Source organism: Scyliorhinus canicula, chromosome 11, assembly GCF_902713615.1.
Source record: "Scyliorhinus canicula chromosome 11, sScyCan1.1, whole genome shotgun sequence".
Lineage (NCBI taxonomy): Eukaryota > Metazoa > Chordata > Chondrichthyes > Carcharhiniformes > Scyliorhinidae > Scyliorhinus > Scyliorhinus canicula.
Genome location: NC_052156.1, coordinates 64,855,112 through 64,880,392, shown reverse-complemented (window position 1 = coordinate 64,880,392; position 25,281 = coordinate 64,855,112). Strand labels below are relative to the sequence as shown.

Genomic DNA, 25,281 nt, shown 5'->3' with positions numbered 1-25,281 from the left:
AATTCACACTCATTTAAGCCTATTACCCTTGATGGCTACGCCCAAATAACCTGACTCTGTTCTGATAGGCGTTGCAGTTATGTAGATCTTCACCAATCTGAGACCTGCTACTTGGGACACATGTGTCTTTTAAAAACTTTTTCTGTACCTCAGTTGTTTTTGTTACACAACAGGGTTTTATAACACCTACCCTCTAGGGCGAATTCATAACAATTCTTTCTTTCAAAAAAAGGAAAACAAATTTACATGCATTCATTCTCAAACATTCACTCATGCAAACATCAGATACAGCGACTACATTGAATACAGTCTGGAACAGGTTTTGTGATCATTTTGTGCTGACTTAAACACTAGATCGGATATCTGCTATCATATTATTCTTTCTTACAATGTGAGTAATTTTCAAGTGAAAGGGTTGCAATAGCAGGTTCCATCAAAATGCCCTTGCATGATGTGTTTTGACTTTCTCCACAAACGTTAAGGGATGGTGATCAGTGCAGACTAAGATTTCTCCAGATTCATTGCTAATTCCGACGTGCTTGACGGCTAGGAGTCACCCGCTTAGCATTTCCTTCTCTATAGTGGAATACCTCTTTTGGTGTCTGTTCAGTTTCTTTGCGAAATATCCAATTGGTTTTTTGATGTCTGATTCATCATCTTGGGGCAGAACAGCGCCTACACCAATGGCATTACCATTGATTACCACTTTAAAGGTTTGGTTAGGGTTCAGAACTGCCAGCACCCGGTTATTTGTCAGGATGGCTTTCAGCCTCTTGAAAGCTGTTTGACACCTTTCAGCTCTCCTTTTGCTATCTACCATCCCACATCTGTCAGTGTGTCAGCCAAAGTACTGAAGGCCGGCTTGAGTTTGCAATAGAATCCACAGAGGCCCAAAAAGATTACATTATTCCCTATTTAGTCATGGTGATGGGGAAATCAATCAATGCTTGTACTTCACTGCCCTGAGCAACAACTTCTCTGACTCACAACACGCCCTTGGTAGGCTATTCGAGTTTTTGCAAACTCACTCTTTGGAAGGATTACCAGGTTAGCAGACTGTAATCTTTGGAATGGGGCTTCTTACTGTTAGAGGTGGTCTGTCCATGTGTCGCTGTACAGTAGCAGATTGCCCAGGTATGCTTAGCTAGTTCATCAGTCTTTTGAAGGTGTCTGGGGAATCTGCAAAGGGGTTGCCTTCAGCGGAACTGGACGAACCCACCGGCAGAAAGGGACAAAAAATCCTCGCCATAAGCTAATCAGAAGGTTTCTCCCGTTTGCGCCAAAAACCTCTCCTTGGCTGGGATCCCCGACCTCTGTTCCCACACACCCCACCCCACAGCGGGTTTTCCAGCGGCAGCGGTGGCCTGCCATTGGCTGCTGGCAGGATCTTCCAATCCTACTGAAGAAATGTTTGCAATTTGTGCTGCTCGCCAGTCACGCCACTGGGGAACCTACTGGGGTCGCCTTCGGCAGGATTGAAAGAACCCGCCATTAAGGGCTGGAAAATCCCAGACCTGGATTTATTGAGGAGGACCTTGGCTAGGATTTTCAATTCCCTTTCATGTTGGGCAGGTTCAGAAATGCAAAAGGAAAATGTCATGAGAAGCGCAAAGTTGCGGATTATGTCGGTATGTAAGCATAACATGATGTCAGTGATGGGCCAGGTTTCCCGATGTTCAATGTCAGGAACATCAATATAATAAGTTAACATATAATTATTAGGCCCCTACACTGGAATTATCCCCTGACATCAAATAATCCATCCACAGGTGGCGCAGTGGTTAGCACTGCTACCTCACGGTGCTGAGGACCTGGGTTTGATGACAGCCCCAGGTCACTATTCGTGTGGAGTTTGCACATTCTGCCTGTGTCTGCATGGGTCTCACCTCCACAACCCAAGGATGTGCAGGGTAGGTGGATTGGCCATGCTAAATTTCCCTTAATAGCAAAAAATGAATTTTGTACTCTAAATTTAGAATTTAAAAATTTATAATTTAAAAAAAAGATCCATCCACGATGGCATAATTGCAGAATGGTGTGAAGCACAATTGGTTTCCAAAGCTGTGCACCTGGAGAGCAGAACCTCCGACGGAGCTCAGGCGAGTGCAGTGCTCGGGGGAGCGGGTACTGCCCAGATAGTGCCCTGGCATCTTGCTGTCACCCCAGTACTAACCCGATAGTGCCTGAGTAGTGCCAGCATGATGCCAGATAGTGCCCTTCCACCACGAACGAACAGTGGAAGTCTTGTGGACCTCTTTTGCCCTTCTCTCCTAACGTTTCCTTTCTGCTTTTTCTGCCTTTCTTTCCCTCTGCTTGCGTGAAATTCCAGCTCTGGTTTCTGCTGCTGCAGCTGCATCCTTGCTAATGTTCGACTGTCCATCCCTCCGATACCGTGTCTGCCTCCTGCTTTTCAGGTTCAATTAAAAAAGGGTAGCCAGAGTTTGAGGATTTGGGGCTTTTGGTCTGACACTCATTTCTGTATAATCCACAAGGAAAACTATATGCAAGTTTTAATCAATTAAAAAAATCTATTTGATTTCCAACTTCCAGTTCTTCATCACCTAAGGGTCCTATTTCAGACCTGAACCCCCAAAATGTATTTTACGGCCAGGTGAGGGTTGGTAGAATCACACATCCTGCTTGAGCACAGCAGTTTTTTAAAAAAGAATTTGCTTACCATCACTGAGTGCTTACTTGCTTAAACGCTGCGAGTATAAAAGACGAACACCAACAGTTTTTTTTGGTTTAAAAGAAAAGTAAATAGAATTTATTGCACTTAACTGATGTAAAAGAGAAAGATTCCAACTCACACTTGCATCCAAGAGAGTCACACACAAACATGCGCATACACCCTGTAAATTGATGATGGGTTCGATAATTTCAGACTGTATTCATTGCTTCTTACAAGACTCTGCATTGAGCTGATTTAAAGACTAAATGAATGATCTTTGCCTTTTCCTCTGGAATCAGCAGCTGTTTGGTTTAGGTTGAAGCTGGCTGGGCTGTTTGACTGGCTGCACACAGGCAGGGCATAGGTTTGCAGAATGGCAGGAATGAGAGAAAGAGAGGGGGACAGAAAAGAAAGGGTTCTTTCCTTGCTGTTTCCACTCATTGTTTTTCTGGTCTCCGGTCTCCTTCCACAAAGGACTAGCTAGCTGTCACTTCTTTCACAAACCATCGAGGTCCATTGTGTAAAATGGTCATTGGGGCCCCCTTCTCAACTGGGGTCCATTGTCCAAAGTGATTGAGTTTGACGGCACAACCCGCAACTACCAGAATAACTAGATTATGTCTGAATGTCTTTGAGTAGCCATGATGTGGAGATGCCGGTGTTGGACTGGGGTGAGCACAGTAAGAAATCTTACAGCACCAGGTTAAAGTCCAACAGATTTGTTTCAAATCACTTCTAGCTTTCGGAGCACTGCTCTTTCCTCAGGTGAATGAAGAGGTAGGTTCCAGAAACATATATATGGACAAGTCAAAGCTGCAAGACAATGAGTTGAATGCGAGGATTTGCAGGTAATTAAGACATTACTGATCCAGAGAGAGGGTTAATCCCAGGTTAAAGAGGTGTAAATTGTCTCAAACCAGGACAGTTGGTAGGACTAGGCAATCAAGGGCGTTCAGCCTCCAATCTTCGGGAAAGCGTTCTCCAAGGCGGCCTTCAGGACGCGTGACAATGTGGAATCGCAGAGCAGAAACTTATAGCCAAGTTCCGCACACATGAGTATGGCCTCAGCCGGGACCTGGGATTCATGTTGCATTACATTCACCCCCTACCATCTGGCCTGGGCTTACGAAATCCTACCAACTGTCCTGGCTTGAGACAATTCAGACTTCTTTAACCTGGGATTACCCCTCTCTCTGGATCTGTAATGTCTTAATTACCTGTAAATCCTTGCATTCAAAGCATTGTCTTGCATCTTTGACTTTGTCTGTATGTATATTTCTGGAACCTATCTCTTCATTCACCTGGGGAAGGAGCAGAGATCCGAAAGCTAGTGATTTGAAACAAACCTGTTGGACTTTAACCTGGTGTTGCAAGACGTCTTATTGTCTTTGAGTAGTTCAGGAGTTCGCACTCATTTAAGCCTATTATCCTTCGTGGGCTATGTCCACACAGTCTGACTCCATTTGGATAGCTTTGTAAATTGCACGGTTTAGTTATTTAGCTGGTCATTTAAAAATAAAATAAAATAGGGTTTTGTAACATAATGGATACCTTAATCCCATTGCACCCCCACAGTTCTGGGCCTTTCGCCATTCATTACAAAAGTTTATATTTTAATGTATCCCCTGTCATAATATGCAACCATGCACATCATGAGATAAAAATAGGCAGTGACAGACACCCAGGTTAGCTAATCAACATACAGGACAGAGCACAACCAATCACCAGACAGAACACCAGAGGGGGCTTCCAACTATAAAACACACGAGGCATCAGCACTCTGCCTCTTTCCACTGGTGACAACTGTAGTGACAGTCAGGGTGCATATATCAGTCAGCCCCTTCTACACGTGGATCAGAGCTAGTCTGGTCTAGCAAGTTAGAGTTAGTACACTGAGAGTAATGGCATATTATTTTAGTTATGGGTCCAACAAGTGCCATTTGACCTAAAATTTCAAAATTATCAAATTTGCTTAAAGATGGGTTTTTAAATTAGAGAAACAACTGACCTTTCAGAAATGTGTACAAATTTTGGTATCAGAAAGCATTCTGCCATTAATTGCATCACTTATAATGTGATGCAATTAATCTTTACACTTAAAATAAAACACCCTGCCTTATTTAATTATTCATTTTATTAGCTTTAAATAAATTATATGGTTAAGGTACAGTATAATAAATATAAAACATTTGTATGATTAAAAAAGAAAATGTGAAAATGTGGGGGACACGAATGATTAAGTTATAAATTTGAATAAAATCATCTTCTGTTTTTCTTTGACCCGAGTACATTTGAATACCCAAGTATAATCCTCATAATAAAATTAATTTGGGTGGTGTGTGTGTACATGAATTTAGCATAAAATATGTATGAAATGTGAATACCCTTTAAAACCACTCTTGGCCTCCAAAAAAAAATAACTAGCCTAGTAGAGTGTCAACCCACAGCCAGCTGCGAGCATTGTTACAGAAGTTCAATAAATCGTATTGAACCAACGCCTACGTTTAGTGTATTCTTTACTGTTCATCTGCATCCTGTTGCAGTCCATGTTACCCCAGGGTGAATAACATGACATCCCCGACTTACCATGAACATAATGGAACATCTATGAATAATAAATTGAAAGTTTTTTTTACTTTTTCCGATTAAGGGGCAATTCAGCATGGTCAATCCACCTAGCCTGCACATCTTTAAGTTATGAGGGTGAGACCCATGCAGACACAGGAAGAATGTGCAACCTCCACACGGACAGTGACCCGGGGCCATGATCGAACATGGGTCCTCTGGACCGTGAGGCAGCAGTGCTAACCACTGCACCACCGTACCCCCCCCCCCATAAAATTGAATGTCTTGTACACGATGCATGTTTCCTGTAATTTACATTTACACTTACAATATCCTCACTATACTTTGCTGAACACATCTCTGACTCAACTTGTACAGCCACACATCTCCCAGGATGATCTACACTGAATTCGGGAAGATTTATGTATAATTATATCCTGATAAATGACACAGACCTATCATCAGTTGAGATGACAGATTGGCACAAAAGCAAACCACAGGATTAGATGTCCCTTTCACAAAGCAGCAGGATAGCTTGCTTAACTATAGATTCCACAAATCTCACACACTGTTGCACCTCTCTTTCATACATATTTTATGAATTAATTTGCTGCCTTTCATCTCTCTTTTTTAGCTGGGACTGACTGGATCATTTGACTGTATTATCTATTGTATAAACAGATGCAGCATTAACTCAATACGATAAAGTCATGCATCAAGCTTGACCTTAGCCTAAAGTCCAGTTGAGCTCTGTGTTGCCTTATTTTTATCAGGAAATTTCCTGTCAACTCGTTTCTTTTTAATTTAGAGTACCCAATTCTTTTTACTCTAATTAAGGGGCAATTTAGCATGGCCAATTCACCTACCCTGCTCACCTTTTGGGTTAAGGGGGTGAGACCCACGCGAACATAGGGAGAATGTTCAAACTCCACACAGACAGTAACCTGGGGCTGGGGTCCAACTTGGGTTCTCAGCGCTGTGAGACAGCAGCGCTAACCACTGTGCCACCGTGTCATTAAATTTCCTGCCAACTCAAAGAAAATCAGCAGAATTGTGAATCAGGTCTGAAATGGAAGTTGTAGGAGGTTTCTGCAGAGGTGTCACTATGATGAGTATCACTGTTGCAAGACAATTGATGGATTTGCCTCCATGCTCTCTGCAAAATCTCAACATGAGTTGCAGATGGACTCTTCCATGGACTGAGCCATCGTAATCAAGCTTGCTGACAGGTTTGCTCTTGAGTAGCCTGGGCCCTCAATCAGCTGTCACATCCTTTGCAGCAGTGCGAGTAGGTGATCTTTTTCTCTATTGTGCTGTCACTTAATCCATCCTAACACCCTTCCCCAGCTCCTGAACACATGTAGAAAGATATTTGCATAGGGTTGGTTAAGTCAGTTTGTTTGCTGTCAGTTCACAGCAAAATCACAAATTGCAAAAAATTTACCCAATTCCTCTGATAAAATAATTGATCTAAAACTCCCCCTCATCAACAAAATAAATATATATTAATTCATAATTTCCAGGTAACAGAAGGTTATTAATGTTTATTTTAAAGCACCATTGGCGGGATTCTCCGTTCCCAACGCCGAAATTGTGTTCGGCGATCGGGCGGAGAATGGGCTCCGACCGAAATCTGGGCCGGCGCTGGTTTTACGCCTGTCAGCCATGCTCCACCCCTTCTGAAATGGCGCCATCGTGACATGCACAGTCGCAGTGCCGTTGGCGCCTCATCGGAGAGGCTGATGCACTATCAATTACAATGAGACGAGAGTAGAATGTAATCGAGGCTTTATTACACACAGATGTGTGGCCTCCTACAGCAGCTGATGAAATGGCTGCTGTTCGGGGAACACACATATTTATACTCCGCCTACTGGGCGGAGCGAGCAGGCAGGGATTTACCCTAGTATCTGTGTTATAGGGACCTTACCATAAAACCCATATATATATATATATATATGCAGTATATACATCAGTGGTGACTACCACAGGGGCCGCTCGCGATGTTCCGCCCCTGAAAGGCCGGGTTCCAGATGGCGCAAACCATGCGTGGTCACACAAATTGTGAAGCCGGCGTGGCAGCTGCGGACTGTGTCTGTGCTGCTGTCTGGGGGGCTTCTTTGAGGGCTGGGGGTACTGGTGGGAGGTGGCAGGCTGTTGGTTGCGGATGGCGGGTTGGGGCCGCACACAGCCAGCGCCATGTTGTACGGTGCGACCGCTGCAGGTTGTCAGCTGTGTGCATGCGTGGCCTGGGACCCAGCCATTCTCTGGCCGTTTTCGGTGCTGGAGACCGGAGTTCGAGTCCACGACGGTGCTAGCCCCTCACCGGTACCGGAATCGGTGAGGGGTTCGCGCCGATTCTTTTGACGTAAACCTCTAGCGATTCTCCGTTCGAGCCGGCACTTAGCCGTAGAAACGGAGAATCCAGCCATATATCGCAGACTATGGTGAAAAATGTTTTGTTCTCTATTCATGCTTTGTAACTTTATTTAGATGTTGTTGTATAATGCTGGTAAAATGGTTGATGAAGGATGTCAGTATCATAATGATGTCATTGAACTCTGAGCCACATATGTATGCAAATATGAAGCTACTGCATTGTTCTATATGAATCTTCTGCATTGTTCTATATGGAACTCTACATGCTAGAATTCAATGAACTCCCCCCCCCCCCCCCCCCCCCTCACTCTCCATCACAAAGGGTTGAATGATGCTGAAAAAAGGCACTAAGTGGAGAGGGTCAGATTTTGCTGCACTACCTCTTCACCACACAGTTTCCTGATCCAGACTGTGTAGTGAAGAGACCAAAATCAGCACCCCCATCCAGTTTGAGTCTGCATCATTTCCTTTGGTAACTTAAGAAAAGTTGCCTCACGGCACCGAGGACTCAGGTTCAATCCCGGCCCGAGTCACTGTCAGTGTGGAGTTTGCACATTCTCCCCATGTCTGCGTGGGTCTCACCCCCACAACCCAAAGATATATAGGATAGGTGGATTGGCCTTGCTAAATTGTCCTTGAATTGGGAATAAAAAATGAATTGGGTACCCTAAATTTATTTTTTTTTAAACTAAAGAAACGCAAGCCCCAGATTAGTACATGTACGATATAGGTATTGCAGCTGTATCTTCAGCTTGATTATGAACATTTTTCCGTATAAATACTCGGAATCGGCCAGAACAGACAATAGTTCATCAATACAACGATGTGCAACACAGTTGCGAGAAGCTAATTCATGGGAGTTAGTTCCTGAAGCATGAGCTATGGGGGGAATACAACGTAAAACAGTTGTAATGTTTCCACTGGAAAGAAATATTGGATAATAAATCATCTGAGGCTCTAAACACCTATCTAGCTGGTTGCAATGTAACATCAACCGACAGGAAATGAGAATGATTGTGAAAGAGCTATTATGAACAGTATAACCAGTATACGCAGTTGAATGACAAGCAGACCTGGAAATTACTGGTCCAAACTGGTCTTCTATACTTTAAAAGAAATTCTAGTCCAGGCCAGTACTCGCAATTTCTAAGGTTTATACTGCATTTTCCTTCTGGAAAATCAGAAAATAAGAAGTATAATGAGGTTGAGAGTAGAAGTACAAATCCATTTACTTAAGGAATTTTATTCATAATGCAGAGCATATTTGATTCAACTACTTTGATCTACCCTTTCACAAGCTTTCAAAAAGCACACAATTTCTGTATAATATAGCACATTAACAGGTTTGAAGGGAAAAAGACTGTAGCTGAGATATTCTCAAAGAATTTGCATTTCTTGTCAATCCTGCAATTGTTTTATTTTTATATTGGTCCTCTATAATTGATAAACTTTCGCTGAAACATTGATGGGTCAATTAACTACACCGAAAAATCAACAAACTGCAGCTTTGAAGACGCAAGTGTTTGCGGACTGAGGGAAAATGTCCCTTCAGTACATTCTTCTTTTAAGACTTCTAGCAATTACCATAAAATGCGCATCTAATGAGCTTTACATTCTTCAACCTCAACTTGCTAATCAATTATCATAATGGTCATTTCCACTTCACTGCTTATTTCCTTTGGTGAAATTCACGGCAATCTAAGTTGCATAGTAACAGACGTTTATGACACTCAAAGGGCTCAGTCTCTGTGGTCTAGGCTCACAAACTCAATTATTTGCAACATGTATTGTACACCTCATCTTCTTTTACTGCTGAATTTGAAGCAGTGTCAGACAATACATTGAGGTAAAGGTCTATCATTTCAATTTAACCACATCAACCACTTGAGAATTAATTTGTTGGTCCAAATGAACTGAGGTTTATTTTTCGTGCCATCCATTTTTACTTTGTAAAAAAAGCCAGACAGAGCTTCAAAATTTCTCTCTGTGCACAATCCATCTGGATCATTATGGGATTGCCCAGCAAATTTCATTGCTGCCGTGCCAATTAATCTGTAGAACTTAAAATATGGCCTGATTTCCATCTTCCCTTGTCCACAGACTTTGTATAGTATTTTACCCAAGAACTCACTGAAATAAAGGGTACAATTCTCCGGCCTCGTTACGCTCTCGCTCAAGCGAAGTGAGGCCGGTGAATAGTGGGAGAGGCAAAACACGAGAACTGTGCCAGGCGCCAAACAGTTTGTGATGCAACCGGTCGGCTTCCATAGGAGAAACTGGCATCTCAGCGTAGCGTTGCGAGAAACTAATTATCACCTTTTCAGTCCTATTTCCATACAATTAACAGGAGCCATCCCATATCCAGTGGCCTCCTGCCATTCAGTGGTCTCCCCAGCAAATGTTCACGCTGGCGCCGATTAGTACGCCTTTTTAAAAACGTGAACTTGGTGGAAGGGCTTCTGTGGAGAGCCGAGGAGGTGAGTAGCCATCTTTGGTTACAGGCAAAGAGTCCGGGGCCCTGGGCGTACCTCTCCTGTGCTCAGCGGGGAATGAGGGACCCTAGGCTGGGGGTGTAGGAACCTCCGCAGGTATAGGCTGCCATAGGAGGTGGGGGGGGGGGGGGGAGCCGCTGCCATGGCAACCGGAGAGCAACTGCTCTAGGCACTACCATGTCAGTTCTAGATCATGTGTACCCATTCCGGGGTCAACTCTTGCCCCTCCCTATCTGCCCCAAAGACCACCCATAATCCCCGCCGAGGCGGCTGAAGGCTATTGCTAATAGAGAATTGCCAATCGTGGTTAAGTGAGAACTTCACACAACTCAAATGAATTTCCATGTGTAGGCGGGCCTTGTGGCATGTAGGAGTCATTGCCCAGCATCCCAATCACACCTTGTTACATGGACACTGTGCATGAACAATGCAGGAGGCAAAACCGCACATGCAGCAGCCAACACCCCAACACCCTCCAACACCCAGGTGATGGGTCACAGCTCTGGGGACATGTCCACGGCCGGAAGGTAGGTGATGCCAAGGGGAAGGGGAGATGCCTCAAGAGATGGGCTAACGGTTCGGAGGTCATTGCGGAAGAAAGTGACAGAGGCGTCATAATGGTTGTTCACAAGGGTGTTTAATGTGTAATATAATCCCCCACTCTCCTGATGGACTCGGAGGGGAGGGGTGTGTGTGGGGCGGGGGGGGTTATTGGTGTATACTCACTCGTGCTGCCCGGAGTAGGTCGTTGACCATTTTTCAGTACTGTTGGTCAGTTCTCCTGGTAGCACTCCCGGTGCTCACAGCTGCTGCCACCTCATGCCAGGCAGAACTGTACATGGAAACTGAAATCTTTGTGAGCAGGGAAGGAAACTGTGTATTTCCTTAACAAAATGAGCAGTGCACACTCTGAACCAGGAAGTATAAGGTGGAATATTGAATTCCATATTAAATCAGGCACAGGAAGCAAAAAAGAGAGTGGGGGAAAAAAACAATGACACTGAGAGTGAAAGAGAGATCAAAGAGATAGAAAGAAAAAATCAAAATAAAACAATGTATTTTCTCATTTTAAAAATTTTTCGGTTATATTTGAAAGCTGAAGGAATGCAGCTCCACATTTGCAAGTTTATTTTCAATGCCAAAGAAGCTTTTTGGCAGGAATTAAGACTCAGCTGGTTGCTAAAGTCTAATTGCATCAGAAGGAACAAATCCTAAATTCTTCTGGTGAGTTTAGTATTTATCTATCACCGAAGTACAGAAAATTTACATCGCTTCATTTCTTCCAATGGCAAATCTCTCGGCAAGGATCCATTATACAACAGCTGCTGGAGAATCATAGAAATTCAGACAACAACTTCCAAGCTTCTGCATTTGACTGAGTGTTTGCACGTGTGGTTGTCAGAAGTTACTGTTCGATATATACTTCAGCAACTGAGCGTTGATAGCCTCATTATTTTTTCCAGCAAAATCTGACCCAACATATAGAGGCAAATTGAAAAGAAAAAGTCAAATTATGTCAAAATGCAAGGAAAAATAAGTAGAACTGCTTAAAAATATTTCTTATGACGATAGGATCAAAGATTCATGGAATGTTCACAATATAGAAGGAGATCACTCGGTCCATCAAGTATGTGCCAGCTCTCTTCAAGACAAACTTAGCCATTCCCACCTCTTACCTGTCCCCGCGTTGCCTGCAAAGCTTCTTCTTGTTGCTTATTCTTTCAATTCCCTTATTTTTTTTTATTTCTTTTTTTTATTAAATTTAGATTACCCAATTATTTTTTCCAATTAAGGGGCAATTTAGCGTGGCCAATCCAACTACTCTGCACATCTTTTTTGGGTTGTGGGGGCGAAACCCACGCAGACATGGGGAGAATGTGCAAACTCCACACGGACAGTGACCCAGAGCCGGGGTCGAACCTGGGACCTCAGCGCCGTGAGACGGTTGTGCTAACCACTAGGCCACCATGCTGCCCACTTTCAATTCCCTTATGAATTATCTGCTGTCATTTAAAAATCCACAGAAACCCTACAATGCAAAAGGAGGCCCATTGAGTCTGCATTGACCCTCCAAAAGAGCACCCTACCTAGGCCCAATTCCCACCCTGTCCCTGTAACCCCACCTAACATTTGCACACTAAGGAGCAATTTAGCATGGCTAATTCACCTAACCTGCACCTCTTTGGAAAGTGGTAGGAAACCGTAGCAGCCAGAGGCAACCCACACAGACACAGGGGGAACATGCAAACTCCATACAGAGAGTCACCCAAAGTCAGAATCGAACCCTGGTCCCTGCCACGGTGCTGCTCTATTTCCTATTTCGTTTTCCATCTGAACTTTCTATCTTCAGCCTGGTTTTACTTATATTATCAACCTAACAAATGTCATATGTCCTCTTTTTCTGCTTCATCTTGGCCCCTACCTCACTTGCTACCTCCATCTTCCAGGGAGCTCTGATTTTGTTTGTCAACCCACTAATTTAATGACAGCTCTGTTGATTCTCAGCTCTGACCAAATTGGTTCTATTATTGATCCCGAAGGGACGTCTTGGCCTGGATCTTCAGCGAGGCAGCAATCATCGTTGGATGCTGCTCCGCTCAAACGTTTCCATGTCTAGACATTGCTTCCGAGTCCAGCTTCTCTCGGAGTGCAGAGTGAGCTTCTCTTGGAGAACTCCATTGCAGTGCTGTAGCGTGGCTGGGTGGGGACGGGACGGACAAGACTCGCCCCTTTTTATGGCACAAGCTGTCCTAAAGTAAGTTTTAAAACTAATGTGTGAATGTGAGTGAATGAATATTCATGATTGGTGGGTGTGTGGTGAATGGGTACAGTGAGTGAAGTAAGTGGGTACAGTGGGTGAGGTAAGTGGGTGGAATAGCACGTGAGCAAGTTGTGGGTGGGAGTTTGTAGGGCAGTAGATTGGTAGGGTGGCAGGTGGGTGAGCTGATAGGTGGCGTGGATGGTGGTCAGGACAGGTTTGGGTGATATAATTGGGTGAACACAAGGAATAGGAGCTCCACCATTCAATATGGTTATGACTGATCTTAGACTTCAATCCATTTTCCTGTCCACTCCCTGTCTCCCTTAATTTCCTGAGAGACCAAAAATCTGTCTACCACAGCCTTAAATATATTCAACGATGGAATATCCACAACCCTCTGGGGTTGCGAATTCCAAAGATTCACAACCAGTTTAGTGAAATAATTTCTCCTCACCTCAGTCCCAAATGATATCCTATCCTGAGATGGTGACCCTGTGTTTTGCATTCCTCGACCAACCGAAACAATCTCTCAGCATCCACCCTGTCAAGCCCTCTCAGAATGTTATAGGTTACAATGAGATCACCTCTCCTTCTTCTCAGCTCTAGAGAATATAAGCGCAATTTACTCAGCCTCTCGTCTAAGGACAAATTCCCCTCAACCCAGGGGCCAATTTAGTGAAACCTTGTTCCAAAGTAAGTTTCTCCTTTGTTAAGTGTGGAGACCAAACCTCACACAGTAGTTCAAATGTGCTGTCACCAAAACCCTGTATCATTGTAGCAAGACCTCTTTATTCCTGTCCTCTAATCCCCTTGTAACAAAGGCCATTGTGCCATTTGTCTTCCAAATTGCTTGCTACATCTGTGTACTAACTTTCAGTGTTCCTTATGCAACCCAACCCGTGTCCCTTTGAACATACTTACAAGTTTCACACCTTTTAAAAAAGATTCTTCTTTCCTATTCTTACGTGGCAAGTGAAAAACTTCACACTTCCCCACCTTACACATCTTGTTGCCCACCCACTTATCACTTTGCAGCCTCTCTGTGTCCTCCCGCAGCTTACCTTTCAATCTGTGTTGCTACTCGTGTCTTAATAAAGCTCGTAGTCTCAAGTGTGGAGAAGATGCTTTATTGTGAGTTCGTTCAGTTTCCAGAGCTCGACCTAGAACGACCTTCCAGTGCTAATTACCAGCTTTGCTTGCTGTGTGTGTCCTGCTTACCAGCCCGCCTGCTGTGAAGTGTGTGTTGTGTATATGTGTTGCTCCAAGTTCTGCCCTCAGTAAAGTGTGTCCTCACTTCCTGTCCCCGTCTATTTATATGGCTCTCCCGTGCCCCCTCTAGTGTTTGCTCAGTTGTGTTGCATCTAGTTAACTTGTGATCACCACATCCCCCTTTTTCTCTTAACATATTTTCTGTACATCGTTAAAGAAAATTGTACATCCTGTCCCGGTGTATCTGTAGCTCTCCCGCTCATGTTTGCTCTGTTGTTCTGTATCTAGTCAATCTACGATCACCACATCCTCCTTTTTCTCTTTACATAGTTTCTGTACATCATTAAAGAAAAATTATTGAAAACAGTTACTTATGATATGCGTATCTATACAGGTGATGGTGCTATTGCATATTGTACAAAGCCAATGTAGTTATATGTCCAATTTGAATAAAAACATTTATGAGTCCAAACTTGATGAATTTGTTCAGAGCTTTCTTTTTCTTTTTTTTTGTTGTTGATGACGTGGTGATATTGATATTGCAAGTCCGCTGTGAATGTTGTTGGTGTTCCTTGTTATTTTAAGTACCCAATGCATCATCCCGAGGTGTTTGCATGGTCACATCACTGATGTTGACTGGCATGGACTTTTTTCTGTGCTTGTGGTGTTGATTTATTGTCTCATCCGCCTTGGATGCTGGTGTGCTTGCTCGTTCTGGAGCAGACGTGAGTTTGTGCGATTCGTTGTCATCCCATGACATGTTTGTAGTCTTGTCATCGTTTTGCAGTGTGCTGTGGCATTGTCCTTCATGTGCCGAGTAGTACCATTGCGTACAAGTCGTTGTTTCATTGCTGTTGTTTCTGTCGTTCCTGTTTTTGTTGTTTTCGTTGCCGTACTTGTTGCTGTTTTTGTCGTTTCTGTCTTTGGTGTTGGCACTGTCGTTGTTCCTGACTTTGTTGTTTGTCTTGTCGCGCTTCATGTTGCTTTTATTCTTGCTGTTGTCGTTCTCGTTTCTGCTGTGCTTCTTGCTATTGTTGTTGGTCTTGTCGCGCTTCATGTTGTTTCTGTTCTTGCTGTGTTTCTTTTGACTTTTGTTTTTTTTGTTATACTCTATGAGTGTCCCGAGTGGGTAATTTGAGTCATTGAGCATTTCGTCTCGAGAGTGGTGCGAATGATCTGATGTTGCATCGGTGCAGGTGACCTCAATCATTTGTGGAGAATTGGATTCCTCATCTTTGCTTTTGTTGTGCTCCTCTTCCGGAGTCAAATTCTTCTCGATTTCGTTTGACGTGGTGTCTCTGGATTCTTGGCGCTCCTCTTCTGGAGTCAAAACCTCCATGATTACAATTGACGTGATGTCTGTGGACTTCTGGCGCTCCTCTTCTGGAGTCCAAATCTGCATGATTTCAGTTGACGTGGTGTCTGTGGACTCTTGGTGCTCCGCTTCTGGAGTTGAAATCTTCATGATTTCCGTTGATGTTATCTCACTGGACTCCAGGTGCTCCTCTTCTGGAGTCAAAATCTGCATGGTTTCTTCTGGCTTGGTCTCTCTGGACTCCAGGTGCTCCTCGTCTGGAGTCAGAATCTGCATGGTTTCTTTTGGCTTGGTCTCTCTGGACTCCAGGTGCTCCTCTTCTGGAGTCAAAATCTGCATGTTTTCTTTCGGCATCGTCGCTCTGGACTGTTGGGTGGCCCGACTCTGTGCTTCTGTACAGACAAGCTGAGAACTGTCAGTCTCACTGTGATCCTGTACGTCGAGTGCGAGCACCTTGTCACTGTTTTCGCTCTGTGCTTCGGTACAGACAAGCTGAGAACTGTCAGTCTCACTGTGATCCTGTACGTTGAGTGTGATCACCTTGTCACTGTCTTCGCACGCAGTGGGCAGAGGTGCATTGTCTTCTTCTTGTTCATGTGAGCGTGTTGGACTTTCATAGTCTGCTTGTGGTTGCTCAGATACTGCGGGTTGACCTTCATGGTCTTGTGCATGCATGGTGTCAGTGGTGAGATGTACGTTGTCTTCTTCTTGTTCCTGTGAGCTTGGTAGACTGTCATAGTCTGCTTGCGGTTGCTCAGATACAGCGGGTTTACCTGCATGGTCTTGTTCATGCATGGTGTTCGCCAGGGAGTGTTTGCTTGCATCCCTTTTGGAGTCTTTCATTACTCGCACTGTGGAGCCTGTCATCGCTCGCTCTGTGGAGTCTTCCTGTGCTCTCTGTGTGGCGTCGTCTTCGTCTTGGGTATTGCTGTCATCCAATGTATCGACGAGCTGCCATGGCCTCATGGTGTTGGATTCATCTACCATGAGTAGAGTCGTGTTGAGCTTTGCAACGGTGTCGCTGATGCTGTGATCAGCATGTCCAAATAACTCCTCCATGTCTAAGTAGTATTCTTTGATACCCATTTCATCTTCGTTGGCTTCTTCTACCACGAGTTGATTCGTGTTGAACTCTGCGACCGTGTCGCTGATGCTGTTAGAAGCATATCTGACTGACTCAGCTGTGTCTGAGTAGTATTCTTCGAAAAACAAATCATCTTTTGTTGTTTCGGAATTCTTTTTGTTCTCTTCACTTTGGGTGGCGCAGACTGCTTTTTTCAGGGTGTTGTGCAAGTTGTTTTTAACTGTTGGTGTAAGTTCAGGCGTTTTTCTGTGTTCTGAGGCAAGAGAATTTGGTTTTACCACTTTAAGTGTCTTGTTTTTTATTTTCGGGCATTTCCCTTTTAAGTGGGCGTGGTCAGGATGCTCAGACGTCATGACGTCACGCATAGGAATGAATTGCGCATGCGCAAATCGGCGTTCCTCCTTCACTGTGCGGTTTTGTTTCCATTGCGCATGCGCGGCGTGCGCATGCGCATTACGATCCGCGACCAACACTTCTTTTGACTGCGCATGCGCGGCTTGCGCATGCGCATCACGATCGGCACCGCGATCTTTTTTAAACTGCGCATGCGCGGCTTCCGGTTCCGGCGCATGCGCAGACGCCATTTGTAGTTCTTTGCTTACCGGAGACTGCAAAATGTGCTCCAACGCCATTTTTTGGCGTTTTTCGCGGATTTTAGGGATTTTTCTTGCCCACCAGGACTCTCTCTCCAAAACTCGTAAGTAATTTTCTCTTCCCGATTTGGACAGGGTTTCAGCGTTTTGGCTTTGTGAGAAATTCTTGTCATTTCTTCTTTTTGATCTGTACTTTTCATTCGCGATTTCTTGTTCTTTTCGTGATTTTTTAAGTTTGGCATCACTCAGTCTCTGTGCAGTTTGGACTCTGAGTATGTCTTGCTGTTCAAATTTCTCACAGTACTCTTCAAATTTGTTTAGTAACGTTTGTAAGCTGTTTCTGTCTTCACCTTTTGAGTATTTAAATCCATTATAAACTTTCCTAGCTTCATGTCCTTCGATGAGGATTGCTATTTTAATTTCGTCTGAGGCTGCTGCTGCATCATATGCTATGATATAAAAATCGAACATTTGTTTAAACCTTTCCCAGACACTTCTTACTTTTCCAGTCGTGTCCAGGTGAAGTGGGTATCCAAGGCACATCCTCTCATCAGCAATGTCTTCCCAAGTCGAATGTCCAGTAGGAGATTTCCATGCCATTCTTGGTTGAGATTTCCATGCCATTTTTTTGTTTTCTGTATCTGCAGCTGAGTTGTCCTGTCATAAGCGTCTGAAATCACTCCTGGGTACCATGTGTTGCTACTCGTGTCTTAATAAAGCTCGTAGTCTCAAGTGTGGAGAAGATGCTTTATTGTGAGTTCATTCAGTTTCCAGAGCTCGACCTAGAACGACCTTCCAGTGCTAACTACCAGCTTTGCTTGCTGTGTGTGTCCTGCTTACCAGCCCGCCTGCTGTGAAGTGTGTGTTGTGTATATGTGTTGCTCCAAGTTCTGCCCTCAGTGAAGTGTGTCCTCACTTCCTGTCCCCGTCTATTTATATGGCTCTCCCGTGCCCCCTCTAGTGTTTGCTCAGTTGTGTTGCATCTAGTTAACTTGTGATCACCACACAATCAAGCTGGGTGTTATCAACAAACTTAGATGCATTACTCTCTCTCTTCATGAAGAGATACTTGGGTCAGGACAGAGGGGTGTAATTAGGTCAGGGGGGTTGTCGGGAAGGGGGCTAGAGGAGTATGGGGGGTGGGGTCAAGAGGTGATTCAGAGAAGTCAGTGGGAGTGATTGAGAGGTCAGTTCTCCAGTTACCCATGAGATAGCCTCTGATTTTTTTTTGTCTAACATATCTTGGCTTGGGTATTAATTAGGTTACTAAAACAGAACTGTCCAAAGTCTCCCACTCTAGCTGAAAGGCAGAAGCATTTGTTGAGGTTCTCAATGAGCAGGCGAATGTCTCATTGGATGTTCAGACTTCCCAGGCAATTCCTTGTCAGCATATTGCAAATTCCACAGGGTACCGATGTGCTTCTTTGGGTCATATGTTCGGTCTTTGACAATCTGGAGAGCAGAATATGTGGACTCTTGACTCTTCAGCTCTGTATCATATTCCTCGATCAATATTGTCACATCTCTGTTTTCACTGCCTTTCTTTTATCTTTCCTGAACACCTAAGAATATTTGGTTCGCACTTTTCCCTTCTTGAGCCAGCTATTTATTATTGCCACAACATCAAATTCACATGTGACTATGTGCACCTGCAGCCCACCTTAGATACAATGCTTTATATGTTTACGTACATGTGGTGAAAACCTGAATTAGAACCATTGGTATCTGGTTAATTAATTGTGCATTAATCGTAATTATATGAGAAATTATCCAATATACAATGAATAAAATATAATGAGCTGAAGTTCATAGCTTACTTTTAAATGTTGTATTAATTAATTGATCTAGCTTGTTTATAGGTTGATTACATTAAATGCTTACCTGTAGACTTACCCATTGGTCTCCTTGTACTGTGCCACTGCTATCCATAAGATGTTAAGTCCATAAGAAATAGTAAATCAGCCCCGCAAGCCTGCTCCACCACTCAAAAACATCATGTCTGATAGGATTGTGGGCTTAACTCCACCTTCCTGGTGTTCCCCATAACCCTTGACTTTCCTGTTGTTCAAAAATCTGTCTCCTCAATCTTGAATATTCAGTGTCCAAAGGGTGGGACTAACTAAGTTGCTCTTGAAGTCATCTGGCTCTCTTAGACCACATTGTTCTACTCTCAATCTTTCCCTCTCCAAGTGCTCTGCCCCTGGGCTGCTTTGTTCTTCTCTTGGTCTTACCCATTCCTACTGCTCCGGTCTTTCTCTGCCTCGAAAAGTTTGACCTGACCTTCTTAAAATTCAGATTGTGTAATGTTTGGTCTTGAAGTAATGTACAAAATATAAATGGATCATTTCAAAAGCATTTATCTTTCATTTCTTATTTCAGCACACTGAAGAAAATAATTTCTTCTTCATTACCTTGCCCACCTTTGCCGCTCATTTATTTTTGTTGAATCAACTTGCGTACTTGCCACCGGCATTTCTATTTGCAGCAGGGGTAACTTCTCCTGCTAAGTTCATCATAATTCCACAAATGTGGCTGGTATCTCTGGTGAAATTGTGAGTGTTCTTTTGAAACTAAGATGGAATAACCAGATGGAGTAGACTTAAGGCAAGGGGCAGGTGGTTTAGAGGGGATGTGAGGAAAAGCTTTGTCACCCAGCGGGTGGTTGAAATCTGGAACTCACTGCCTGAAAGGGTAGCGGAGGCGGGAACCCTGACAATATTTAAGAAGTACTTAAATCAGCACTTAATGGCATTGAATGCAAGGCTACGAGTCAAGTGCTGGAAAATGGGATGAGAGTAGTTAGGTGCTTGATGGCAAGCATGGACATTATGGACCAAAGGGCCTCTTTTGTGCTGAAAAAGTCGATGATTCTGACTCACCAGTTAATGCCTGCCATCTCGATGCAATTAAAAACAATTAATATAGGATCAACAGTGCCCGTTTGCCATATCGCAAATTTTACAATGGTATAAACCATTATAGCAACACCAAGAGAGGGGCAGATGTGAGGTTAAACTTCAGTATCCATAAGTTGCTATCTAAGATGCGCCACATTGCTGTTTGATTTTCAAAATTAGTGGCCGGAATTCTCCGTCTTGTGACATGATACAAATGTACAGCATGTGAAGAGTTAATGTAATGTTAAGCTTAGCCACTAGGGGGAACTAAGGGACAGTACTATAAATTGCACTGGCTCTTGGGCTTCAGCGGGGGGGAGATGAGATCTGGAGCTGACAATGGTTATAGTTAGTAGATGGAGATAGTGTTAGTGAGTGTAGTTTAATCCTTACATGTATGTTTGCTATTCAGAATAAATGTTGAACTCAAATTTAGTAGTGTTAATAAAATTAGTTTAGTTCTTCAAAAGAGTTTTGTGTACCTTTGTGATCACTATACCTTCCATCCTGGAAACCCCTCACAAAGAACACCACACGTCTGTTTACGCCAACGAGATTCTCTGGCCCCGCTGCAGTGAATGGAGTTTGGTTGAGCGCCAAATTCTCCATTATCGCTACAGCCGTGGCGCGGCGAACGCGGATTGAGGAATCCCGGCCAGTATCTCGCTGTCTGGTTAATCACTGAAATTCATTGAATGGCATAAAGCTGCTGTATTTGCACCGTAAAAACTGACTAAACTCACAATAGATTGTTAACTCTTGCCAGTTCAAGCATAAACACCTTGGGCTGGATTCTCCGAGCCTCCGCGTCGAAATCGCGATCGGCGCACTGACGGAGAATGGGCGTTTATGCCGAAATCCAGTCCCACGCCTATCCGCTGACCTCGGCGCGGGTAGGGGGCCATTGACAGAGGCTCCCCCCCCCCCCGCGATTCCACGAGCAAAACTGGCTGAGTTCAGGACTGCGTGGTTCTAACCACATCTCTATGATTCTATAGTAATCTATGATAATTTATGATATTGGCCATCGGGAACAGCCAATGACGGCTGCAGACTCAGTCCGCAGCCGCCCTGTTGTGGGGCGATCGGGCGTCACAGATCCGCGGGCGTGCGCAATCTCGGGGGTTCTACATTTCTGGTGCCGCTCCGCGAGTTGAGTCCGCCACGTCCCACGGGCGGTCGCTGCAGGCCGCCACCGTGCGCATGCGCGGACTCCCGACCGGAAGTGTGGGGTCCCGTATCCGCAGCCAGAGCGCCGAGAAGCACTCCAGGGCCCTGATAGCCCCCTGCAGGTAGGAGACTCACTCAGGACTTCCTTCAGTATAGTCCAGAATGATTCGCCAGCGTTTCTACGCTCGCGTGGGGACATAGCCCCATTATTGGAGAATCCCGCTCCATATTACTGAGACAATAAGTATTCATTACACCCTAATGACCTCTCTGGCTCTGATAATTAGAGCTTAAAAGTGTTGCGACTCAATATGTCAGGTTTTTATTGTGGAGCTTTAAACATGTAAATTGAAATTTTTTAATGCTTCCTTTCTATCTCTATGGATTGACAGGGAGGGAAAACCAATGTTTTGTTTGCTCTCATTATTTATCTTTCAATATCTATTCTGCATTGAATTCATCCATTCTAATAGGCACTGCCTTCTTCATCCTTGTGCTCATCATTTCCCGATCCCCGATCCAAAAAGCTTTGACAAAGAGTCATCCAGACTCGAAGCGTTGGCTCTGCTCTCCCTCCACAGATGCTGTCAGACCTGCTGAGACCTTTCTGTTTTTGGTCACGATCCTTCACTTTGATTGGTTAAGAAGATGCATATTTGCTCACGCTGGCCATTCAGGGTGCGAATGCCTTCCCTCACTCCAACATCATCAGCTAGCACTGCCAGCAACTTGGCAAGCAAATATTTTTTAAAAACTCATGGACATGTAAGAAAAAATTGCCATTAGGTTGCTTACTGTAGCAAATTATGACCCATTAAAGGTTTTCAGTGATCAGAACTTGTTTTTGCGTCATTCACAGATGCATTTCTCCAGTCATTCAAGTGGGTAGAGATACAGAGAGATGAGGTTACATTTGAACTTATTTTACCAAGAATCAATCAAATGCAGATAAACTAATGTAATCAGATCTGCCATTAATTAAACTCTCTCTCTTGATATCAAGTGTTCAACAAAACATTATAGTGACAAATGATACAATTAGATATCAGTTATGGTTCAGTTGGTAACATTTCAGGGTAGTATTGATGGAGCACTGCACTGTTGGATGTGCCATTTTTCAGATAAGGTTAAAACGAGTCCTCTCTGGTGGAAGTAAATGATGCCATGGAAAAATCTCAAGGAAGGACAAGTGAAATAGCTGCAGTGTACTGGCCATTAACCTATCCTTCCATCAACATCACATAAATAGATTATCTCGTCAGAATCAGTTTGCTGTTTTGTGAGGGCTTGCTGTGTGCACATAGGCACTCTGTTTCCTACCTTAGAACAGTGATTATAATTCAGTGGGGTTTTTTGGCTACAGAGTGCTTTGAGACATTCAGTGGTTGTATAAATGCACTTCTTTCTTTTTGTCAACAAGCAAAAATAAAAAGAAATGGAATTCGTCCATTTTGAGACTAAGGCTCTATTCAACTAAATGGCAACAAAGTCCCAGAGTGAGCGCGTTTAGTTGCATGTTTCCCGGCGCTCACTGTACCGAGAAACACATGGCTATACAGCGCAACTCGTGTTGTATAAGGAGCCTCAGCAGGGCTGAGGCCGTCCATAGACCCATTTTCTCCCCTCCACTCATCAGAACTCCCCAATGTAGCAAGAAATCGGGCTGCCATTTTTAAATGGAGTCCTGGGGCGGAATGCTCCGCATGGCCCGACGCCGTCGTGAAACCTGGAGAGGTTCACGACGGCGTCGGAAGCCTCTCCCAGCCGCCTATTCTCCCCTACCCGGGGGGGATAGGCTGGCCGTACCGGGAAACTCGGCAGCCGGGCCTTGTCCCTGGCTTCAAGGCCCGGCGCGCCAAGAATGACACCGTGGCAGAGCCTAATGATGTCAGCCACGCATGTGCGGGTTGGACAGCTCAAACCCGCGCATGCGCGGTTGCCGTCTTTCCCCTCAGCCGCCCAACAAGACGTGGCGGCTTGATCTTGCGGGGCGGCGGAGGGGAAAGAGTGCGTCCCCTTGAGACGCCGGCCCGACGATCGGTGGGCACCGATCGCGGGCCAGTCCCCTCCCGAGCACGGTCGTGGTGCTCGATCCCCGATCCGCCCCCCCTAGGCCCCACACTTACCTGGCGCGCCATGTTCACGACGGCAGCGACCAGGTGTGGTTGCCGCCGTCGTGAACAGGTCGGGAACGGCAGGCCGCTCGGCCCATTCGGGCCGGAGAATCGCGGGCCGCCGTTTCTCCGAGCGGCATGTCGGAAAACTGGACACGCCATTTTGGGGGGTGGGGGGGTGGGAGAATAGCGGGAGGTGTGGGAGCGGACCTCCTGCTATTCTCCCACCCATCGTGGTTGCGGAGAATCGCGGCACGATCTCTGAGGCCCCCAAAGCGATCTCTGACCCTCACCGAGCCCAACGCACTGTGGGAAGGTCCCCAAAGTGATCTCCCTCACCAAAACCTACGTGGGGAACCTACGGCACGATTATGCATTCACAAAAAGTGCCAGCTTGGTAGTGCCAACGTGGCACCCATGCAGTGCCCATGTCAGCTGACAATGCCACCTGGTCACCTTGGCAGTGCCAGGCTGGCACCCAGGGTGGAACTGGCAGGGTGCCCAGTGGCACCAAAGGTGCCAAGGCACCACACTGCCCAAAGGATATGCAGCTGCGGGCCTCTGATCCCCTGGGAGACCCCCACAAGTTCCGTTCCCTCTGGCCCTGTTTGTGGGACCAGTCCTGAACGGCGCTTGCCCGAGATCTCCAAGACTAAGGGGGTGATCTCAAAGCCTCAGGTATCTCGGAAATTTGCACATTAGAGTGCGACCAGCTGTCTGGCTCTAATATGCAGATTTGCATTGCAACGTCTTGCGAGATTGCATTGGATCTCGCAAGACGTTTCGAGCTGGGTAGATGCCGGGAGCAGGCTATCCCAGCTTCTATGTGCCGAGCTGCCTTTCATGGCTTGGTCAGGAATGCTGGGGTGTATCCCTCTGCAATGGCCAGCGGAAAACACACCAAATTGTCTGGCCCCAAACTTATTAGTTATGCATCTGGGTGTTGACTGCTGTATTCATTGGTGGGGCAGACCTAGATGGTGCATAGTCCACCATCCTAGCCAGGTGGAATATTGAAAAGGTGCCCTTATCACTGACCCACTATTGAAGAAAGAAGGTGGACCTCCTGAAAATGAAGATAGACCTCTGGGAGCTCGCTGAGACCGAAAGATGGACATCCTGAGAATGAAGCTGTGTCTCCAAGAACATTCTTGAGGCTGGAATATGGATCCCCTCCAGGGCACCTAATCTGGAAGGTCCACCTTTATATGTTCCCCTGACCCACTGCTGTGATGTTCCAGCATCTGAGGTTATGGGCGGCCTCCATCCTGATCTCCAGATGCAGCCCCAGGCATTGGTCAGATGAGTCCTGACACCTGCACGCCATTTTGTTTGCTCATGTTTCCCGCTGGCGCGTTTTCCCACCAGTACTGTGAAGAATCTGGTGTTGGGGGGATGGAGGGTGTCAGGCCTTCATCTGCATCCAATTAATGGCGAGACAATGAGTTTCAAGCCACCTCTGGCTGATTTTCCAACTAGTCATGGTGGGGACCAGCAAACAATCCTGCTGGAAATTCATGGCAGCGTGAAACCGATTTCTGGGCCCCTCGCCATATTTACCCTCCGTGCCCGTTGTTGATCACGGCGGCAGCGGCCTGGGAGAATTCCTGCTTGTGTATTTGTTTTTCCCTAAAGCGTTCTATAAACACTTCAAATGTGCTGTACTACTTTATTTCATGAAGGGTTCAGTTTGACATGTGAAACAATTGAATTAATGTGGTGAACTATTACCTGTTTTTCAGAACTGAAATATACCTGGATATTTAACCAGCTTCCAACCTTCGTGGAACAAGATAATCGCCGCTTTGTATCTCAAAAAACTGGCAACTTGTACATATCAAAAGTGGAGGTATCGGATGTTGGTTCCTACATCTGTGAGATAGAAAACACAGTAACCAATAAGAAAGTTCTGAGCCCACCTACCCCTTTAGTACTACGTACTGATGGTAAGCTTTCCGTTTCTTCATCTTAACCATCCCATATGGGAAGTGTAAAACTCCTGACACACAACCCTCGTGCAGAATATTTCTA

At 45.0% G+C, this 25,281-nt stretch overlaps 1 protein-coding gene across 7 annotated transcripts in view; it reads left to right on the top strand.

Annotated features, from left to right (window-relative positions):
* The window catches only part of LOC119973115 (contactin-4-like), a 3,053,649-nt gene that overhangs the window by 2,215,160 nt on the left and 813,208 nt on the right, over positions 1 to 25,281 (top strand). For all 7 annotated transcript variants that reach the window (XM_038810685.1, XM_038810691.1, XM_038810690.1 and 4 more), the window contains one exon: positions 24,993 to 25,196. In XM_038810685.1, coding sequence (XP_038666613.1) covers positions 24,993 to 25,196 — 204 coding nt within the window. The remainder of the gene's footprint in view (positions 1 to 24,992; positions 25,197 to 25,281) is intronic.